The sequence below is a fragment of the Cydia pomonella genome, chromosome 12 (assembly GCF_033807575.1).
Source record: "Cydia pomonella isolate Wapato2018A chromosome 12, ilCydPomo1, whole genome shotgun sequence".
In the NCBI taxonomy this organism is placed as follows: Eukaryota; Metazoa; Arthropoda; class Insecta; order Lepidoptera; family Tortricidae; genus Cydia; species Cydia pomonella.
Genome location: NC_084714.1, coordinates 9,195,325 through 9,218,948, shown reverse-complemented (window position 1 = coordinate 9,218,948; position 23,624 = coordinate 9,195,325). Strand labels below are relative to the sequence as shown.

Genomic DNA, 23,624 nt, shown 5'->3' with positions numbered 1-23,624 from the left:
TCATGAGACCCTGGACTTCATCTAGATCGATGGTACTCGTCAGGGCAAATCTTTAGAGCCCAAACACGATGGAATTATAATGAGTAGATTAGGAGTTCTAGTGACCAACTCCTGACTCCATCATGAGACCCTTAAAATTATCTAGATTGATGGTGCTCGTGAGGGCAAATCTATTGAGCCCAAACACGATGGAGTTATGATGAGTAGATAAGGAATTATGGTGACCAACTCCTGACTCCATCATGAGACCCTGGACTTCATCTAGATCGATGGTACTCGTCAGGGCAAATCTTTTGAGCCCAAACACGATGGAATTATAATGAGTAGATTAGGAGTTCTGGTGACCAACTCCTGACTCCATCATGAGACCCTGGACTTCATCTAGATCGATGGTACTCGTCAGGGCAAATCTTTTGAGCCCAAACACGATGGAATTATAATGAGTAGATTAGGAGTTCTAGTGACCAACTCCTGACTCCATCATGAGACCCTGAACATCATCTAGATTGATGGTGCTCGTGAGGGCAAATCTATTGAGCCCAAACACGATGGAGTTATGATGAGTAGATTAGGAATTATGGTGACCAACTCCTGACTCCATCATGAGACCCTGGACTTCATCTAGATCGATGGTACTCATCAGGGCAAATCTTTTGAGCCCAAACACGATGGAATTATAATGAGTAGATTAGGAGTTCTGGTGACCAACTCCTGACTCCATCATGAGACCCTGGACTTCATTTAGATCGATGGAACTCGTCAGGGCAAATCTATTGAGCTCGAATACGATGGAATTATAATGAGTAGATTAGGAGTTCTAGTGACCTACTCCTGACTCCATCATGAGACCCTGGACTTCATCTAGATTGATGGTGCTCATCAGAGTAAATCTATTGAGCCCAAACTCGATGGAGTTATGATGAGTAGATTAGGAGTTCTGGGGAGTTCTGGTGACCAACTCCTGACTCCGTCATGAGACCCTGGACCTCATCTAGATCGATGGTGTTCGTCAGGGCAAATCTTTTGAGCCCAAGCACGATGGAATTATAATGAGTAGATTAGGAGTTCTTGTGACCAACTCCTGACTCCATCATAAGAACCTGGATGGACTTCATTCGGGTCAAAAATAATAATACAAACCCTAACGTGATTTCAAATAACACTGAAACTCTATAGCACTAATGTGCGCAAACGATTAGCATCTTGACTACGCAGCATGGGTGCGTAGCCACCATGCCAATCGATACGACAACGAAACACTATCTGTCTCTCTCTCGTACTACTATGCACAAACGATTGGCATCTTGGCTGGGCAGCATGGGTGCGTAGCCAACATGCCAAACGTTTACGATACGACAAGGAAACACTATCTGTCTCTCTAGCGCACTAATATGCGCAATCGATTGGCTTCTTGGCTAGGTATCATGGGTGCGTAGCCAACATGCCAATCGTTTACGATACGACAACGAAACACTACTCTCTCTCTATCGCACTAATATACGCAAACGATTGGTATTTTGGCTAGGCACTAAGCAAGTGTGTGGCCAACATGCCAATCGTTTACGATACGACAACGAAACACTATCTGTCTCTCTATCGCACTAATATACTTTATTTATACCTGCAGTCATTTAGTAACTTCTTCATTTTCCATTGGTGTGAAAGAGACAGAATAAAGAGCAAGGGTTATAGTACACTCTGTAGTCTGTACACTTAGTAGTAGTGTACATGAAAAAAAAAACTACTGTGCATATACAATAAAATAAAGAGTGCCCATATGATATCATATGACACTAAAATTAATGTTGCTTGAAATTATATTGAAAACTATCAAGATTATTCTAGTCTGCATTGAAACGCGCGTCGCGTTGCCGGCGCTCGCGTACCGAGCGCCAACGCCATCTATCGAGCGTTATTTCGTGAAATCGGAGAACGCTCCAAGGATTAAGGGCTCTTAAGTATACATATAAAACACAATAGTTTTGGAAGACAGTAAACAAATATTGAGTTTAGTTCTTACTATTAGACATCCCATATAGGGTAGTTAGTCGGGCCAAGCTAAGTCTGCTTGGCACTTGTAACCTTTTAACAGCTGTAGACTGATATATAAGACATACAATATCCAGCTCATTTCGCCGGTGTCTGATAAATAAGACAAAGCGTGGTGTAACTTCGTACCGAGTACGACATGAGCACGCTTGATAAAAAAATCTAAGCGGGTAATGATAAAGCGTGGAAATGTCATCATTAATGTTAAATTTATATGTAAATATGGCTTAATGACGCTTCCACAATTAGTTGTGTTGAAATCAGTGCAAAATGAATTTAGACAGGCTGTCATAATAACAACAACATAGAGCAATATCAATCTAGAGATGACCAACGTCTTTAAATATTTTAATATGTATAAGTAGGTAAAGTAAACAATTGGCTGAACATTATCGCTAGTCCATTCTAACGTTTAATGATTCGTAACGTCAACAGAGCGAGAGGAATAACTATGGAGCATTAATGTTAATAGTTCTTAACTCCTTTTAACTTTTCTATAGAAAAATGAGACAATGTGTCTGGGTCATAGACACAGAAAAACTAAAAAAAAAACTGTTAAGTATAAATAAGCCTTCTTTCTGTTTGTGACTTCGCTTAAAATCCATTCTGACGTATTTGGTACTTGACATTCATTTGACGAATGTCTATGGAAGGTAGAGGCAAGAAACAGAATTTCCATATATTAAAAAGTGTCCGACAAAAACCATAAATAGGTGGCGCTACAATACCTAGAATACTTGAGAAAAAAATCTAATCATAGATAGCGCACTTTACTCCGTCAATAACGCCTAGGTTCTTAGCTTCTCTAGCGCTACTCTGGAGAGATTTGGAACTATTATTTATAGCTGGCAGCTGGACACTTTTGCGACAGTTCTGCCTAAGGAGATTCTGTTCCTTGCCTTTATCTTCCATACGAATGTCCTTAAATTTTTGGGTACAAAAAATTCAAATGTAAAGTAACTATAGTCTTATAAACCTAATCAGTAGAAAAATGGAGTAAATTTGAAAGTGTAGGCACGTAAGTTCAATCTCCCACAGATATTTTGAATTTGAAACCTGTCACGCCACAATAAATTTACCTTTTTTATGTAAAACGAGGTTTAAATTGGCAAGAACTTGCATGCAATTTTCATTACATTGCGATATCTAATCAAACTTTTGAATGCCGTTTACCGTGTAATAGTTCTTGTTAGTCTAAGCCGCGCTTATTTTTTTAATATTTAAAATATGTATTACCTCGTTTTTTAATATATTTTCGTCAAACTTGTTTTAATGCCAGCTGTAAAACAATTGATTTTTTTAATAGGAACCAGCCTATTGATGCACGTTTACGTCTTCTTCTTGAATATATTCGGCATCATGTTAGTCTTCTGCTGGAACATGAGGGACACGCGGCGGCCCACCTCGTGCGCGGCCGCCATGTTGGAGGCGCGCGCGGCCTCGCGCGGGGGCTCCGGCGCCGCGCCCAGCACGCTGTGCAGCAGGACTTCGATGGACGGCTTGTATTGAGTGAAGCCGGGGGTTTGGACGATCTCTTCCAGTTTTCTGGAAGGATTGAGATTGCAATTGAGGGTCTGATAAATCAAAAGTGCTCGTTAGGTAGGCAATTTTTTATTTAACCTCATATTTTGTGTACTCGATATTTTTAAATACTCGCTTGTGCTGTACGCAAACGCTGGATTTATTAAGGAAAAAAGAGTTACGAGATCGAAATAAACTCTATGAAGTAGCTTAAGATGTAAAAGTATCTTGTTCGAACGAGATATTGATTGTAATGAAGCCTACATTTTTGTCTCGATCGAGGAAATTGTCTCGCAAAGCAGATCCAGACAGTGTGGACAGACCGAACTATTTCAAGCGGCAATTTCTTCGCATGATGCCTTGTTTATGTGGACCCACCTAATGTAGTACAATGTGATATCTCATTTCGGAGCGAACTACTATAATTTGATAGACCTTGTACCGATAAAGTAAAATCTAACATGTTGAGCATAGCCCACCGGTGCCGTACACAACTGTCAGCATCAGTTTAAACACTTTAAACCGGTGTACCAAGTTAGATTTTATCTTCGCACTGCTCGCCGTCGGCAGGGTGTTCATCCTTACATCCTAGGACCTAAATGGTCGCATACTGTGCGTTTCAAGAGGAATTTCCTCCTGCGGACGCTCCGGCTCTGGAATGAGCTTCTTTCTGAGATGGCAGCGCGGAGTGATGCGTGGCTAGATGAAGCCCCGGTGTGACGCACATTAGTGAGGGTTAGTATATTCTGAAGTATATCTTATCTCGTCGTAGTAAGGTCTAATATGCTGTACCTGAGTGCTGGTAGCAGCGCAGGGTGGTGCGCGGCGTGGTGCATTCTATGATCGGACCGGTCGACCTTATTCCGTGGCAATAAAGTCTGAAATGAAGTACCTTAGGGCCGGTAGCAGCGCGGGGTGGTGCGCGGCGTGGTGCATTCTATGATCGGACCGGTCGACCTTATTCCGTGGCAATAAAGTCTGAAATGAAGTACCTTAGGGCCGGTAGCAGCGCGGGGTGGTGCGCGGCGTGGTGCATTCTATGATCGGACCGGTCGACCTTATTCCGTGGCAATAAAGTCTGAAATGAAGTACCTTAGGGCCGGTAGCAGCGCGGGGTGGTGCGCGGCGTGGTGCATTCTATGATCGGACCGGTCGACCTTATTCCGTGGCAATAAAGTCTGAAATGAAGTACCTTAGGGCCGGTAGCAGCGCGGGGTGGTGCGCGGCGTGGTGCATTCTATGATCGGACCGGTCGACCTTATTCCGTGGCAATAAAGTCTGAAATGAAGTACCTTAGGGCCGGTAGCAGCGCGGGGTGGTGCGCGGCGTGGTGCGCGGCGAGCTGCAGGCCGGGCGTGAGCGCGCCCACGCCCTCCGGCGCCGCGCGCAGCGTCGCCAGCGCGCACAGGAGGGACACCGCTGCCCAACAGTTTACTAGTATTACGATAGTATGCCACCTGTTTAATTTCTTTGTCTAATGTGTATTTACATCTCACATTTGGCTTGATGAGAAAGTGAGACGCAATGCACTCTGGATAAAGAAATTGGACAGTTGGAATACCATATTTAGCAAGGTCACGTATAAATGACTCTCAAACAACCAATCATACCGAGCACATTTTACGGGCTAAAAATCTGTAGCGGATTGGTTAAACTATTATGCGTGTATGGTAAACACAGACCAACCCCTATAGACTGAGCTTATACGACGACTCGCGGTCACCGCCCGTATGGTTTATAGGGCACATATAAAATTGCACGCGCGCCGCACCGATCAGTTGCACCCAATTTTACGATCTGTTAGCATTGTTCACGTCTATACATACGAAAATAAATCGTAAATTTTTGAATGCGTTCCATAATAATGGTAAATTTTTGCGTTTGCGTTCCATAATATTGATTACACGTTAAAAAACTGATTTATTGTTTTATTTTGTATAATAAAATGTATGATCACGATTTTCATTATAACGGCAATTAATAGCGGGAGAAAAGCAAATAAATGAGTTATATCTGTCAATTATAATTTTACGACTAAAAAAAAAGCGGTGGTGGCCGAGTGGATATGACGTCCGACTTTCAATCCGGAGGTCGCGGGTTCAAATCCTGGCTCGTACCAATGAGTTTTTCGGAACTTATGTACGAAATGTTACATTTGATATTTACCACTAGCTTTTCGGTGAAGGAAAACATCGTGAGGAAACCTGCATACATCTGCGAAGAAATTCAAAGGTGTATGTGAAGTCCCCAATCCGCATTGGGCTAGCGTGGGGACTATAGCCCGAGCCCTCTCGCACATGAGAGGAGGCCTATGCCCAGCAGTGGGACGTATATAGGCTGAATTATTATATTATTTAAAATATTTTAGCCCCCCCCCCCCCCCCCCCCCCTTTTGACGCGTTTAGAAATTTTTGGTCTGTAAGTGCTAGAAAATGAAGTTTTTCTAGTTTATTACCAAATAGATTAGAAACACTTCATGCTTTGCTAGAGCACTATCTATAGTTTAAATATTTCGATATTATCCTGTTTGGAGTTACCCCGAAGCACCTTATTATTTTAACGCCTTTACCAAGCACATACATACTGTGTAAATCTCATGAATGTAAATTTCACCACAAAATGAATGCAACGTCGATTATTCAATTTCATACATATTTTCTGGGACCCTTATTATTTCATGTTTAACATCTTATCCCATTAATATGCAAAGTAATTTTCGGTTTTCTGTGATGGTAAAGAACTCCAAACTATGTGCCACTGGCCGGGTCCGGCTTGCGATTTCTTCTATTTCTGCCCACGTTAGGAAGCGTGGATAGTAGCTATAACAGCGTTTTGACTTTTGACGCGCACGCATTTATCTATGATTCCCTGAAGCATTAAAACCCTAAACATTTGCCTTCGTACTTACCATTTCCTAGGTAATTGTTTACTTTTATGATGTGTTTTTGTACAATAAATAGTTTTATCTACACAGATATCATAAACCCTCTATGATGCCTCCAAAATCCGTAAATAATGGCCAATATTACGATAAACTGTTTTGTTACAACAAATTTCTTATCTGTGATAATGTTGTAATTGCTTCGTAACTACATCAAAATCGATGTGGTTATACATTCAAATTTGGAACATCTCGGGAAAAAAAGAAATTCGATTTGACCTCTATTCTAATATCAGTCGAGATGCCTTTTTGTTCGAAATGAAATGTCAATTGCTACAATTTTGACATATCTCGCATGTTAGTTTGTATCGAATGATACGGAAATAGGCCCCCGACTCTAGTTTGTCTGTTAATAAAAAAAAACTACGAATGCGTGACATGCGTGAAAAAGTTTTCATTTACCGCCATTTGACATACAGTTATCTTTTAATTAGTTTTAAGTATAAAATGAATATGTTTTGCTGTTTTTAAAGTAACTATTGCGTGTAAAATGAGCGATAAAAATATTTCGGTGACGCCACCACATATCCGCGAGTTAGTGAATATATCATAGGAAGTTTATAATATGTGTGTAGATAAAATAGTGTATGTAACTGTACATAATTAGGCATTAAAACACTCGTGTTATATTTTTAAGAAACTCACTTCGTTCGTTTCTTAAACCCACACTCGTATATTTTAATGCCTTTTATTATGTAGGTAGCAGTCACATAAACTACTATAATACAACTATAGATCGTATCATTTACGAAGACGCGTGCCTTAACTCGTAATGCCATGTTATTAAAGGTTAGACGTCACAAATCTGCGCGTCTATGTGAATGACACGAACTACAAAAAAATTGGAGACCCCTGGTTTAAAACGTGACATACGTTTCCTGATGTCGTTAGAACCTGGCTACCTGACATGCTTTAAACTTAAGGTGAATTAACCTTTTAACCGTTAAGAATTTTTCATCGAGCGATTTAGAATATAAAAAAACTCAGTCAAACTACTTGCTTGCAAATAAAATATCTACGACTACACATGCTATGTTACTATATTTACCTCTCTCCGACACGACAGCGTTCTCAGCAGTAGGCAGCACCAGCAACGCCAACGCCTCAGCAGCTCTCGCCACTTCCTTAACGGAGAGTCTTCCAGCTGATATGATGTGTTCCATCGGCGGCCAACATTGAGCCTCGCTGCTGTAGCCGCGCAGGAGGCAGGCGCGCGTCACGCTGCCCCAGCATGTGATGGCGGATTCACGGACCGAACTGAAATTGACAAAGTTAGTTATCCCTTTGAGTGAGCAGATGCCGAAAACGGTTGATTAGGTCAATTTAATTATAAACTGAAATAGACATCATATAATGAAGATAAAGTGACCTTTTCTTCAAACACAGAACACAATTTGATTTGTTCCCTATTTAGGTCAATTAACACGAAGAAAGGTGATGTTATACTAATTACTATAATTTTGTTTTGTTATATATTATATAGTTCGACGACCGGTCTGGCCTAGTGGGTAGTGACCCTGCCTACGAAGCCGATTGTCCCGGGTTCAAATCCTGGTAAGGGCATTTATTCGTGTGATGTGCATGGATATTTGTTCCTGAGTCATGGGTGTTTTCTATGTATTTAAGTATTTATAAATATTTATGTATTATATATATCGTTGAACCGATACTGAAGGCAAGCTCGGTCAGCGTCAGGAGCATGAGACGCGTTTGTACGATGGGGATATCGAGTAAACAGTGAGGGGGAGGGGAGGCAAAAAACCGCTCTTTTGGGGGTGAGAGTCAGAATGGCGGGTGTACCTAAATAAGATTAAATGAAAACCATACCATATTTTTGTACCTAATTTGTACTATTTAGTACCTCCTTTAATAAAAATTGTACCTCACGGTACTTAAAGTTATCACCAAAAAACAGTACACCCGCCATCCTGACAGTCAGAATGGCGGGGGTACTTTATTACGCTATATTCCCGCGGTTATTGATAAATTCTATAAAAGCCAAATTATTGTACCTTTTTTGTACCTTCATATTCAATTATAATATGAGCCATTTTATTTGTGGTTTCTAAGTTTTACTCATTTATATTTTACTTGCTATCACACTTTTGCAGGCGTTATAATTTTTCAAGTTATCGATCTTATTTTTAAGAAAAAACGCTAAGGTACAATTATTTTTATTACGCCAGGAATTAGTACCTTTTATGTTTAATCTGTTAAGATTTAATAACTCAGTAAATCATGTCTAAAAAAAGGCTAGGCGCCAATTCAAAGAAATCTTCCTAAGAAAAAACATTTTCTATTGGCCTGCAACCCTTCGTTTCCCGTCCTCAATAGTAATGTACTGTTAGTCAAATGACTTACGCGTCGTCATCGTTAAGCAGCGCCATAACGGCAGGAATCAGCTGCCGTTCTATGCAGCCCTCGTCCACGTCGCACACGCTCAGAAGCTCTGCTAATAAAGTGCTGGTATACACTCGGCTGCCGGCGCTGCTGTGTGCTGTGACTGGAATAAACATGTTTTGGTTATCGTTAGCACAATAACGCAAAAGATAGGTTAGTTAAGTACTGAATTCCAATATAAATACACTTATACAATCACCCCGCTTACTCTTGGATTAAGCGACGTCGAACAGGTTGTCGGTTTTGAGTGATAGTGGTTACTTAGTGTGTACTTTGGGAGGAACCTCGAAAGTCGAAGAAATCAGGTGTCTCAAGACTCTTTACTTCTCTCTATCTATACACACAAAGCTTAAATTTATCTTCTCCGATAGGATTAGAAATGGCAATGAGGGCTACCGTTTTTGTGCTCACTAGTTGGCGCCACTGTAGATGTAGGTCCAGAAAAGCAGATCTCAACATTCTGCTATGCTTATTAAAAAAAAAAACATCAAATCAATTTCAAATACATACACAAAAAGTTATTTTAACATCTAAATTTGCCGTTTTTGCAACCTGATCAATTTTGCATATATTTTAATTGTAACTTTTTTTAACCACTAACATTTACTGACTATACATAATTAACAGACATAGAAGTTTTTGTAGCAAAAACGAGTGCTTGAGAAATGAAACATCGACAAATAATAACATCGATAAGTCAGTCGTAGATTAATAATTAAAAAATGTAAATTATGCTCGCTGTAATTTACCGGAAAATTTCCAGAATGCAAATTAATTACAAATCCGACCTTAATTTCTTTAATACATATATTAAGTATCTAAAAATAAAAACGTAAACTGAAGAATACAGTGTCAAAAAATAAGAAAACTATCAATGGGTGTATCATAGAAGATATCGAACGTGTTATGTATTTTGCGGTAGCTATCTTTTTATACAATATTTAAAATTTCCATAACGCTAAGGTAACATCGATAATAAACATTTCGATATTTTGATTTTGTCTGGTCTGGTCTGATAATTAATCAAAGATGGAAAAATATTTACCACAATTATGAATAAGGAGTAAAAATTCCCGATAAAAAAGCTTGCAAGTCCCAAAAATTCTATGCATTTGACATTATGAAAGACCTCCGTATACACCAGCGCCCCTAGCGGCGAAATTAAACGCGGTGGCTCTAATTGTTTCCGCAGAAACTCAACCTTAAGGGAGATTGGATAGATGAAACTTGGGCTACAATAGACAATAAGGAACTGATGAAATAATTTAATTTGAAAGAATATAAGATTTTATTTAAACATATACGTTACAACTATAAGACAAGCATTATTATGACAAGTAGGTACTTACATTCTCTAAGGTGTTGTAAGTAAGACTCCAACAGGAGCGGTCTGTGCTTCGCCGTCCACTTCAAGGGGATGGAGAACATCTTTACGGGCAGCCCACGGATACTGCTATACACAATCCACCTGAAAATTGTACGTTCATATATTTAGTAAACTATTACTTCTGACTTCGAGACTTCTGTCTGAGTATATTTCGAACTTCATAAAACCTTTCCGAGTAGTTACACTGTAACACTAACTCGAGTATTATTTTAATTTCCTTACAACTTACTTCTGTAAGAATTCCGCCTGCTGCCTCAGATCCCCTTGCGCCGGCAACACCGACACGAGGTACACACCCACAACCACAGTGTACTCCACATTCACACTGTGAAGTTTCTCCATTTTCTGCTCCAACTCCATTATTATGTCCATGAATATAGGCGTCAATACGCTCAGTGCGAACTGAGCGCCGAAATTGTCTACGTAACTGCTGAATAGAGATATTAGGAGCTCGTATATTGTGGGATGGTTTAGCGCTTTGCCGTTCGTTGCTATTTCTAAAATTTGTTTAACTCTGGAAATAAAAATATTGATATTTTATGAGTGGGTAATGAAAGCCGAAGTAGTAATTAAATAAAAAGGAACTATTTTAAAACCTGCCTAAATATGCAGACTTAAATCACAAAAATTAATGAATGAAATGTTTAGCACATATTTGATTAGACTGAAATTAGTCTAATCAAATATGTGCTAAACAAACGACAAACGGTCCACGTGATGTGACGGTTTGCAGTTTGCAACCAAAGCTCGGAAACCGGTTAAATTTCCAAACCATTATCATGTACTTGGCGCAAAACCTTTTAATTTCGGTTTCGTATGAAAACCGTTATTTTTCAAACCGGTTTTTAGGTGAACATTTCGTAGTCAGATTAACCGGTTTAGAACAATAAAAACCGATTTCTTCCTACGTCTGTGTCTTTTTTTACACGGCTCGCCACTAGGCCGGCCGGCCCTCTCGTCGCTCGTCGGATAAACCGGTTTATTTAGATTGCAATAAAGTTCTTAAAACGTTCGCGTTCTCATGAAAGTTCGGAATAAAACCGATATTGACCAAAACCGAGCCTTGTTTGCAACCATCATGTGCAATTGTGCATGCATAATATACATTGTTGCATGCTAACGCTTTGTATCACCCTTAGAAAAATTCTACTCTTTGTTATCGGACTGTAGTCCAAAATCGTAAATAGATATTGTCAAAAAACAACTTACATATCAATAAACCAATTCAACTCCGCCCATCTCACATCCTTCTTCAACAGTAAACTATTCATCGCCACCAACAGTCCTTTGGCGTCCACATTCTCCGTAAAATAGCACTGCAGGTCCATAAAGCTATCCTGCTCACTCTCCAGCAATACATCTTGCAGCATAACACTCATATCACAGACAGGGGTAACTTCTCTAACGATTTGTACATTCACTACGTAGGCCAGCTTCGATAAAACTAATACTCTCATTACTTCTAAATATAATATAACATTCTTTGATTCGTTTTCTTTGCTTGCTTTTATTAAATTCGATAATATTCGTGTGCATAATTCCGTTGAGAATTTGCCTGAAAAAAAATATACAACTCATAAAATTAAAATCAATAGAGACAACTATAATTTGACTCAATTAGAAATAAAATTGGTAATCTAGTTTTGTCACTTCAAGAAAAATAATAAGTAAATTCATATGACTTTAATTTTGTGTTTAGATTGAGGAAAATACACAAGTTTAGTGTAATAGGATCATATTTCAAGAAGTCAAACGAGCTATTTTAACGATATATTTAGAGTAATAATTTACTTATGAGTGTAGGCATTTTTTCTGAAATTCGTTTTAAAATCAAAATTCTCATATATCATTTAACATGTAATATTGCTTCGTCTCAGCCATAAGACGTCCACTGCTGAACATAGGCCTCCCCCTTGGACCTCCACATGTACCGGTTGGAAGCGACCCACATCCAGCGTCTTCCGGCGACCTTAATAAGGTCGTCTGTCCATCTTGCGGGTGGTCGTCCTACGCTGCGCTTGCTAGTCCGTGATAATATTGCTTACGTATGCTTATTACTTATAACATATCTTACCTGAAATTAAAGCGCTCCTCGCCAACAGCGGAACAAATATTCTAACAGCATCCTTAACATTCTTATCCACCGGGTCCTTTAAAAAGCTAAACATGAGATTCTCCAACTGTCCATACTTATGCTCGGCCACAGGACATATCAAACACGCCGACTTTAGCCCAATGCTTCTTATCTCTGGTTCACTAGACTCACACATTAATGTGACTAGGCTGAGTAGTAAAGAAGTGCATAGCTCTATGGGTACGTATGGAGCTATGGCTACGCATATTTGGCTGGCTAGGATCCGTCGCTCGGTGGACCGTGAGGCGAGGAGTTCGGCGACGGATGACAGGACTTCGCCTGCGCCGCCCCATTTCACTATGAGACATGCAGCTGAAAATTAAAAGTAAAAATGTGAGCATGCGGGCAATTTTGCAAAACATGAGATGATGTTAGCCATTATAGGCCAGAGCTCATCTTACTAAATACTATACGGATGTGAATCAGTCGTGCAGAAGTTGTATTTCATATTTAAATAAGATTACAAAGCTTGCGACCGTAACAAGCCTGCTTTCAGCTGCCAAAAGAAATTGCCGCTATTGGCTCCATTCGGGCCGTACAGCCGGATCTGGTCGTACGCGTTCGGTAGCAGTAGCTAACCAGTCCCGGCAGGAATGAATAGCCGCGTCCATACAGAGCGAACATACGCGCGAGGCAATTTCCTCGCGCGTATTGCTCGTTCTGTGTGGAACCACCTAATGTGAATTATTTTGTCTACCATTGGTGGTTTAATGCACTGAATGCGTGAGTGTTTTTGGGCGAAAATACCGTTAACGTAATTAACCCAAGCCTCAGCGTAGATCTCTGTTCGGGATCTGCGTATATCCGGATGTTCTCCTCTACGGGTCGCAATTCTCGACCGATTCTCATGAAATTTTTTGACCATATTCCATGATTAAAAAGATTTTTTTTTGTTGATCTAGTTTTTGGTAATACTTCAAAATGCGGAACGTAGCATAAAGGTCTTAAGTGCCGATAGTGTCGATGGCGCTCAGGACCATTGTGAGTTGGCTGTGATAATAACTCGACGAACTAACCCCCTTATTTATAAACGTGTACTAAAGTGACGAAGCGATCATCGTTTGTCCCTTTCCGACGTTTTGGTATGATGGAAAGGGACAAACGATGATTACCGGCATCGTAACTTTAGTACACGTTTATGAATAAGGGGGTGTTTTTCACTTTTACAGCTCCTAAGCGGGGCGCGGGGTGTAGAGCTCACAAAGCCACTATACTCTGTATCTTTAGGTATTGAAACAAAAGTAAACAAAATCTACACTCAAATGGCTCCTTAAGCCAGTTGAGGGTAGATGAAAACACTACATGATCAAATAATGTAGGTTAAAGTCAGGTCGCTCAGTGACAGATCCAGGCGGTTTCGTATTTGGTCGGTTAACGTTAATGTTATAACTACCCGAAAATGTCCAATTGTTTGTTTAGTTTTATTTAAATACCTAAATATACAGAGTAGAGTTAATGAAGGTTGATTTAGCTTTAGCCAATATATAGACCTTCACAAATAGCACGTGTGTCCGCCGGCTCGGGTTTCTTCACTAGCGTGAGCAGCGCCTGCAGCGTGCGCGCGCGCCGCGGGTCGCCGGGCGGGAGCAGCGCCGCGCAGCTCGCCAGCAGCGCGGCCGCCTCGCAGCGGCGAGCCACCAGCGTGTGCGGAAGCACCTGTTATACATAGGGTAAGTATCTTATACCTTTAAACGAGCAATTCTTGTATATATATATATGTATATATATTTCCGGGATCTCGGAAACGGCTCTAACGATTTTGCTGAAATTTGGTATATGGGGGTAAATAATCGATCTAGATTAGTCTTATGTTTGGGAAAACGCGTGTTTCCGAGTTTTCATGCGTTTTTCTTTCGACGCAGAATATGGTCGCTAATTTCGTGTTACCGGCCACTGTCCGTCTGGTCCAGCGGGTTAAGTTTGTGTGGGTGTTCAAAACTGCCTCTAGTGCCTATCTGCCCCGCTTTCCCCTATCTAGGCTAAAATAAGGTAACTTAGCCTGTGATCTCAAACAATTGTGTGTAAATCTTTGTACGAGTTTGTTATTTAATTATAAGATTGCTGCGCCCTTGCAGGGTACATACTATATATTTTTATGTAATATGATTGCAATAAATACAGTGTGTAACAGAACGAAAAGCAATTACGCAAACGTTTAGGTTATACTGAGCAAATTTTATTATGGGGCCAACTAAATCAATGTGTCTTTAGTAGGTGCAACGGATTGATTCGATCGATCAAATGCCGCAATATGTCGGTGACATATGTAGAGACCCTTAGTCTAAATTAACTTAGGCAGAGCTTGCAACGTTACAAAGAACATATTACATACACAACAACGTAGCATGTTATCTCGTAACCCAACACGTATTCTGCTATCATTAATTTTACAACAATTATGTGCAATTAATAACACGCATTGTTGCTCATGGCCATGGCTTCACGTTCACGAATTGTGAAAATATTATCTCTTTACCTAACCCTGAATAAGAATGAATCAGGAATTAATAAGCTTCGATTTTATTGTTATTTTTGTAAGACCGGTCTGGCCTAGTGGGTAGTGACCCTGCCTATGAAGCTGTTGGTCTTGGGTTCGAACCCCGATAACGGCATTTATTTGTGTGATGAACACAGATATTTGTTCCTGAGTCATAGGTGTTTTCTATGTATATAAGCATGTATTTATCTATATACGTACCTATGTATCTCGTCGCCTAGTATCCACAGTACGAGCTTTGCTTAGTTTGGGGCGAAGTCGATCTGTGTAAGATTGTCCCCAAATATTGATTTATTTAATTTGGCAATCTGCCAATCAGTCCGATAAACTTATACAGAAAATATCTACATGTGGTTAGAACTTCAATTATCAAGTTTTGACTACCTAAATTAACTTCGGAACCAAAATTATGTAGGCGATTTCTCACCCCTTTATTTGTTCAGTTTACTATTTAAGATAAATTACGTCGTCTCGTACTGAAAACACAAGTCTTATTGAACTTACTAAGGGATTTTGTTAGAACGTCCCATAACGGTTATTTATTTTTTATAATTCATTTAAAGCCGTTGAATTATTTAATTCATTTATTTAAGACGAAAGTGGAGACCGCGCGAAATCGCCTTTTCAGACAAACGTAGCCCTCATTTTTCTCTCTAGATTTTAACTTTATTGAAAATATTTTCATACAATTAGATGTATATCAAACACAGCTATGCCCCTTTGATTAAAATTCGAATTTTTAATTATTATAACAGTTAGGATAATTTGAAAATTTGCATGGATTTTTTTCTCTCCTAATTCTAAAAAAATCGGTTAATATAATTATTTATCAAATTATGTAAAAATATATTTCATTATGTCAATATCCAGAGATGAAAATGGGGACTACATTTGTATAGCCGTGCCCGTTCCTCTTAAAGCATTACCTTAGGCATCGTATCAGCGACCAACGTAAGCAGCCCAGAAAGCGTGACCGGTTTGTCGCTGTTCACCAGCTCGGCCAGTAAGTCGTTCGTTAAAGGCTCGTTCAGGCTCAGGGTCTCGCTGCACCAGTTTATTAAGGACAGCTTCAGGGCGTTTGGTAGACTGCTGGAAGAAAAATATACCTTAATGTGATGTGTCCGCAAGGGCGAGATTTGCTGGAATTAACAGTCAGCTGCAGAAAAAAGTGAGCCCCCTGCATAGAAGTTTGTATGTAAAGGTGCTAAGCGAATAGTATTGCTGTATCTATCGGTAAATATTTAAATCTTTGCACGTCATGCCTATGATGCCTATGGTGTGCGGCGAGTCGTCAAATACAATTGTTAAATTAATAACTTTAATAATTTTGAATGAATTATTGATTGCCACTGTTATTTTTTATATTTAGTAAAGCAAACTGACAAACACAATATAAATTCCTCATACGTAATGTTAAGCGTAATTGTGTATTGTCAGATATTTAAATAAATCATATCATCGTGAACCTTATCGGAATGCACGAAGGTTGATATTGGGCTGTAGCCGTGCGCGTCAGCTGCGGGCTTTGACGGCCAAAGAGTTAATGTTTAAGTATATATATGTATATATAGTTGATAAAACAATAATAGGATAAACATAGAAACAGAGTTAAGAGGAAAAAGCAAGTCATAATCACAGATCAAATTAAATTGAGGCTAGTTATTAAATAAACACCACACATAGTCATCATCAGCCTAAATCGAGATGGACATCTTTTGTGATGATTTCAGTTAATTTTTTTATTTAATCAGCAGAAGAAGATGTCATTCATCTAAGTTAGAATTTCTCAATATTTAATTATTTAATTAGGTATCAGCTGGTTCAAGAATAAAGTATCATCTTTTCATGAAATAGGTATACCTAAATCTCGACTAAGTATACAGAATACAAATACTTTAGACAAAGCAAGGCCTGGCCGCTTAATGCGACCTTGATTGAAAATTCATGCTGAGTATGTCGTCAAGTTCGTGACGCCGGGATACGTTGTCGGCACTAACCTGTCGATCCACATCTCCTTGCAGTCGTAGTCGTAGTGCACGCGGGTCCACTCGGCCGCGTCGTTCATGCTTAACGTGTCGTCGAGTGTCGTGACGCTCCCGTGCGTTGGGGAGCCCCGGCTTGTGGCGTCACCGAGTAGGGCCGGTTCGAATGAGCTGGTGTTGGAGCCTTCTTTCCTTACTCTATTAAGAAGGAAATTAGTCATATTAGGTTTAACAACATTGGTTACAAAATTGGTCTATAGCACTAATGATCCTTTAAGGCCAGAGTTGTCCGTTGAAAGCAAATAGGATAGGATATAAGTATAACTCATTCACTGCTAAGCTACGCTCGTACCGCTACGGCATAGCCAATAGCATGGTATTCCCGGCGTATAAAGAAATACTTGATATAAAATTCTATTTTTAAATATAAAAATGTCCCACCGAGTTTCTTGCCGGCTACATATTGGGATACCCTCCTCATACAATTTTGGAGGGATTTAAATCTTCTCGGGTTAGAGGTGTAGGGTTAGAGCAAGCGTAGCTTCATTTGCCGGTCATAAGCGCATTTTAACATGCCTACTTGGAAAATAACCTATCTTTATCTAAAAATCAATTCAGCGAGGTACAAAAGGATAAAAATTATATAAATGTTGAACTTTACCGAAAAACTTAATGCATTTTTGACGTGACCTGTATGAAGAGTAAATTTAACTATGTACTTACATTGCACTATTCTTTTCACTGTCAATCATTTCAAACAGGTCTGGAGTAGCACTGTGGGTAGACTGCCCACTGCCATAATGGTTCTCCGTTGCCGTGCAGGGCAACGGCCTACTTTCAATTGTTTCAATAACCTGGGTCATCTTCTCTTCTGGCATGTGTAGTTCTAGACCTTTGCTCTCAGAAGCTGGACTTGTTAAGGAGTTTAGACTAACTATGGCGGCATCATATAATTTTTGAAAGTTTAACTTCTCTGTTTCTAGTAGTATGATTTTTTGCTTGAGGAGTTCTATTTCTTCTGCTTGAATAAGTACCTGAAAAATGTTTTTGTAAAGGTTATAGACAACTCTGTAGTGAAAATAGCATGATGGCATTTAAAGCGTATTTTTCCATCATTCTTTTCTAGTCTTCTTACAAAGAAGATACTCAATACTCATAATTAACTTTTCATGTAAATATAAAACAGTACCGATGATGAATCTAGATTCTAGTTTAATAACTGCTCCAACTTAGCCCGAGTGTGCCATTACAGTCCCTCGCGCGCAAGATAGACTACCCGTCTCATCTCTTTCTAAATAAAAAAAACGGGTAGTCTATCCCACGCGCGAGATACTGTCGGCGCACTCGTGCTAAGGCCGCTTATGGTTCAAATGTTGATTCTAATAGGCCTTTCCTATGACAAAAATAACTCACCTCATGATTCCAATCAGTATCATTCTGAAACGACGTCTGACAACTCACACACACATTATCATCACACTCAGTCTGGCATTCCATTTCCGAACATTGCCAGTCTGTTTCTGTACTTGCATCTGTCTTTGGGACATTTATGGCGGAATTTCCCCAGAAAAGGGACACTAGACCTGAGGGCCGTGGCATGTTTAGACCTACGTCATCCCAATCTTCGAAATCCTGCAAGTCATAAGTTATATGAATGAAATAGCTAGTTAGAGTACCTTACTATAGTCCAAGGGTCACCAAATGGTGGACCGCGGTCCGAATCCGGACCGCCAACCTATTTTATTTTTTGCTTATTTAATAAACTTAAGTAGAAACAACAGACCACAATAGTCATTTTATTTTAAGAACCGGACCACTGATGAAACTAATTGGTGATCCCTGCTATAGTCTATTCTATTCAATATGATGAATTTGTCGACCAGTCTGGCCTAGTGGGTAGTGACCCTGCCTATGAAGCAGATGGTCCCGGGTTCAAATCCTGGTAAGGGCATTTATTTGTGTGATGAACACAGATATTTGTTCCTGAGTCATGGGTGTTTTCTATGTATTTAAGTATTTATAAATATTATATTATATACAACGTGTCCCAAAACTCAACGATAAGCCGGCACCAGAGGATGGAGCTGCTTATGATTAGTCGAGAAAAAATAAGGAAAAAAATATGTCTCAATTATTTTAGAAATTACAGAAAAAAAATGAAGTTCATCGAAAATCGACATCCCTAATGGTATTTTTAACGACCATGTCACAAATATTCAAATATTACTGTTTTTTTTTTGTTTTTGGAAACTTAAGTAGCCCTGCTATCTAACACAGTTCTTAAAAATACCATAATACATGTAGTTTTTACACAAAAAATAATCAAAATTCATTTTGTCCCTACAATTTTGAAAGATTTTTTCTTACAGTCCACTTTCAATCATCATGGTGTAAAAAAATAGTATCGACACCACTATGGCAATTATTTTCAAAAGTTGACGCAACTAACCAAGATTCCAAAATGGTATAATACTTTAGGAAACCTAGTCACAAAAAAAAACAACGAATTTTTAAACAAGAATCGACATTATTTAATGTTGGCGGTAATCACTTTTACTGTACCCAAAAAAGGATTTTTGTTGTTGAAAAATGTTGAATAAATGCAAAGAAATGGTACAATTTTTTTTCCTTTTTTTTTAAATTCATTTACTACATTATTAATACTACAGTAAATGTTCAAATTGCCTGCCACCGGCATTAATACAGACATGACATCGCCTTAGAAATGATCGTTTTATCCGTCGTGCATATCTTCTACCATTGATATGATCCGCAGCTTGTGTGATTTTTTGGCGAAGCTCGTCCAATGTTGCTATGGGTTTTGAGTAGATTTTGTCTTTAAGACAGCCCCAGTAGAAGAAGTCCAGGGGGTTCAGGTCGGGCGAACGGGGTGGCCACAAGATAGGACCAAGTCGCCCGATCCAACGCCCTGGATACTCTTGGTTTAAGTATTCTCGCACTGCACGGGCATAGTGAGCTGGGCAACCATCATTTTGAAACCACATGTTTTGTAAATCACGTAAAGGCACGTCTTCTAATAATTCAGGCAAGTCGTTTTGTAAAAAGGTCAAATAGCCATCACCATTAAGGTTTCCTTGTAACTCAAAGGGTCCAATTACATTTCCATTTAAGATGCCCGTCCATAAGTTAACCTTGAATTGATACTGAGATTTGTCTTCTCTCATCAAGTGCGGATTTTCATTGCTCCAACTATGTAAGTTGTGTAGATTTGAATAGCCATCTTTCTTGCAGGTTGATTCATCCGACCATAGAACTTTGTCTAAGAATTGGGGATCTTCCCTGTGCTTTTGCAGCATCGCACGGCAAAATGCGACCCGATGTGGATAGTCCCGCGGTAGTAACGTCTGCACACGCCTGTAGTGATATGGGTGAAGTCTGTGACGTTTTAGAATTCGATGTGCAGAACTTTTTGGTATTCCCGTAGCTAGTTCTATGGCACGTACCGAGGTAGTTGAATCGTTTTCTATTTCATTGAGAACTTCTTCATCGCGTTCCAATCTAGGTCTTCCAGTGTGTCTCCTGTCAAATGGTAAACGACCTTCCGCAAAGGCTTGATGTACATTAATAAACACTCGATAATCCGGATGTCTTTGAACATTTGGGTACCTTTCTCGATACAATCTGCTATCAGCGTTAGCATTGCATCGGCATTCTCCATAAATGAGATGCATATTAGCGTATTCCAACGGTGTGTACGGTAGCGGCATGATAAACGCTAAACAATCCAGAATACGGAAAAAGTCCAATACACAAAACACAATCACAGTCCAAAATAATGCCAGGTCAGTACAGTTTGCAGATCACCAGTCCAAAAAGCAAAGCCAAGAGTTGTTAGTATGAGAGCCACATCAATTAATACGGAACGGTGCACAGCGAACAAAGGATCAGAGTGTACTGACTTGAAAATTGTATTAACTACCCACATTTTCCGTTGAAATTTTAAAACTTGCAACAACAACCCTTTTCAAAAGTGATTAATATCAACATTTAAAAATGTCGGTTCTTGTTTAAAAATTCGTTGTTTTTTGTTGTGACTAGGTTTCCCAAAGTATTATACCATTTTGGAATCTTGGTTAGTTGCGTCAACTTTTGAAAATAATTGCCATAGTGGTGTCGATACTATTTTTTTACACCATGATGATTGAAAGTGGACTGTAAGAAACAATCTTTCAAAATTGTAGGGACAAAATGAATTTTGATTATTTTTTGTGTAAAAACTACATGTATTTTGGTATTTTTAAGAACTGTGTTAGATAGCAGGGCTACTGAAGTTTCCAAAAACAAAATAAAAAACAGTAATATTTGAATATTTGTAGACATGGTCGTTAAAAATACCATTAGGGATGTCGATTTTCAATGAATTTCATTTTTTTTCTGTAATTTCTAAAATAATTGAGATATGTTTTTTTCCTTATTTTTTCTCGACTAATCATAAGCAGCTCCATCCTCTGGTGCCGGCTTATCGTTGAGTTTTGGGACACGTTGTATATTGTTGTCTAAGTACCCACAACACAAGCCTTAATGAGCTTTCTGTAGGACTTAGTCAATTTGTGTAATAATGTCATATAATATTTATTATTTATTATGATCTTAAAATCATGTCAACAAATAAAAATATGTTACTCACTTGTTCCTCTAATGACATTATTATACATATCGATACAAATCTATAATGTCATTAGAGACAAGTGAGTAACATAATTTTTTTGGTTTGGCATTTTGTGTAATTGTGTAACTCATTGGCTGAATGACAGGTCACATGTTTTTTTTTATTCAGCATATTGTATCATAAATAGGCAGAAATAGGCTCCCTTTCTTTACATTGCGGTTTTAATTTACTGTTTATATCTGGGACATAAAAATACTCCTTTGATAAGCACCATTGTGTTTTGCATGAAACATAAAATCTATAAGACACATAAAACCTGATACTTTTTCAAAAGTAATATCTAAACTAAATATGCATGAACAATTCATAATGGTGAGTCAACATTGGGTATACTCCAACAAGGCTAACTGGCAGGTGATAATCAGGAAATTATATTCCAATTTATATTTTATTGCGTAAGCATATAAGGTTTAGTTTAACTCACTTAAACTTTATAAATACGCAGCCGCAACAGCCAATAAGCAGATATGTAATAATTATTAAAACAACATCTGCTTTTCAATACAGCACAAAGGCAAATATAGTTGTTATAAATCAAAACGTTGTGTAACATTACATAGCAACATTTTTGTCTATATTGTAATACAAAGATGGCAATGTTGTATTGTTGATATTACTTATTTTTTTTAGTTTAGAATTAGACCAAAGCTAATTTTGCAGTGATTTTGGCAGCCCAGACTGTGCAACTGTTATTTTAAACATCAAACTTCTTTGAACTTGTGATGTTTCAATAAGCGGGTTCACACAGAATGAGCATACGCGCGAGGCAATTTCCTAGTACCTTAGACCTAGAGTACCTTATTCTCATGGAATGTGACTCACCTGATCGGGATTTTCATCAGAAAATGTGATAGAGGTGAGCTTGTAGTCCTGGAGCAGCAGGTATTCATTAATCAGGAAGTTGAGGGCTCTGCGCTCATGGGGTTTCAGGGAACGCTTGTTGAATGCATCTTTTGAGTTTTTGTCCAGCCCTGATTCACCATCTAAAGCATTAAGTTTTCTTTGTCTTTAGTACTGTAGTAAATATATTGTAATTGTTTAAGATTTCTGATAATTTAGATCAGGGTCTCCAAACATTTTGACATATTTCAACATTTTCCTTAATGCAAGGTTTTTTATACCCAAAGTTAACTTGCACATGGATTATAACTCTAAGTATGTGATGTATACCATAAAGTTCATTGGCTTACTTACCAGCAAATTGAGTTAGATTAGCTCTTAGTGCATGAATGGTTTCTTTTGCTTTCCTCAATTCAAATTCCAAAACAGCCACATCACCCCCACTGCCACCGCGGTCCCCACCGCCATCCTCGGAGTACCGTGCGGTGTCGAGGGAATCCAATGTCGCCTGGCTGGGCGAACGATCTGAGTAAAAGTACTGTTTTAAAGTATTTTTAGTATTTGTAAGGTATTGCTAATCTGACACTTAGTTATAGTATCACATTACATTCGTGCTTTGAAAGCTATGTATACTTACACATAGAAACAAACTCTGAGGCTCTAGAAACATGTTGTTCGAAGTTTCCTGGATTAGAAAAGAATTCCCGTAATTGCGGTAATTCTTTACCGCTTTCCACGAGCTCCGTATGCAGTTCTAGAGCCGTTAAAAAATAGTGATCTTTCAGCAATTTTGTAGCTATATCTTCGTAGGTCAGGTGAGGAGCGGCAGTGAAAGAACTTTCATCAACATCCTTATATGGATTCATGATTTATTATTTCACCTAAAAATCACTACCGAGACAAACTTTGACAAAACTGTCTGATGTACCCTGATAATTCATCTCATATCGTACTTATTAAGTTAATAAACAAAATGTAATATTCATGAACTTTGGAAAATAAATAAGAATAAGAACAACTCAGGCATTTTTCTCAAAAGTGACAGATCAAATGAATGAAATGAAACACAGATTACACACAACCGAAAAATGAATGAAAATAAAACGACATTAACAGTCACTTGCTAGCGCTTTACTCGCAATACAAGCGCCAGCAGCTTTTGGTGTGCGCTGACGGCGTGTGC

At 38.8% G+C, this 23,624-nt stretch overlaps 1 protein-coding gene across 3 annotated transcripts; it reads right to left on the bottom strand.

Moving 5' to 3' along the window:
• Positions 1-582: 582 nt before the first annotated feature.
• On the bottom strand, positions 583-23,624 carry LOC133523451 (RAB11-binding protein RELCH homolog). Of its 3 annotated transcripts, none has more exons than XM_061859035.1 (16): positions 23,079-23,624; positions 22,796-22,966; positions 22,424-22,584; positions 18,325-18,543; positions 17,635-17,945; positions 16,927-17,109; positions 15,856-16,015; positions 13,923-14,088; positions 12,373-12,744; positions 11,508-11,853; positions 10,528-10,812; positions 10,261-10,379; positions 8,873-9,014; positions 7,560-7,768; positions 4,863-4,989; positions 583-3,594 (listed from the first exon to the last, which is right to left on the bottom strand). In XM_061859035.1, the coding sequence occupies exons 1-16, from the start codon at positions 23,305-23,307 to the stop codon at positions 3,378-3,380; spliced, it is 3,417 nt and encodes a 1,138-aa protein (XP_061715019.1). In that variant the 5' UTR covers positions 23,308-23,624; the 3' UTR covers positions 583-3,377. The 3 variants fall into 3 exon arrangements, with proteins under 3 accessions (XP_061715019.1, XP_061715020.1, XP_061715018.1); XM_061859036.1 differs by having other exon boundaries at positions 585-3,594; positions 15,856-16,018; positions 22,796-22,979; positions 23,079-23,256; XM_061859034.1 differs by having other exon boundaries at positions 589-3,594; positions 15,856-16,018.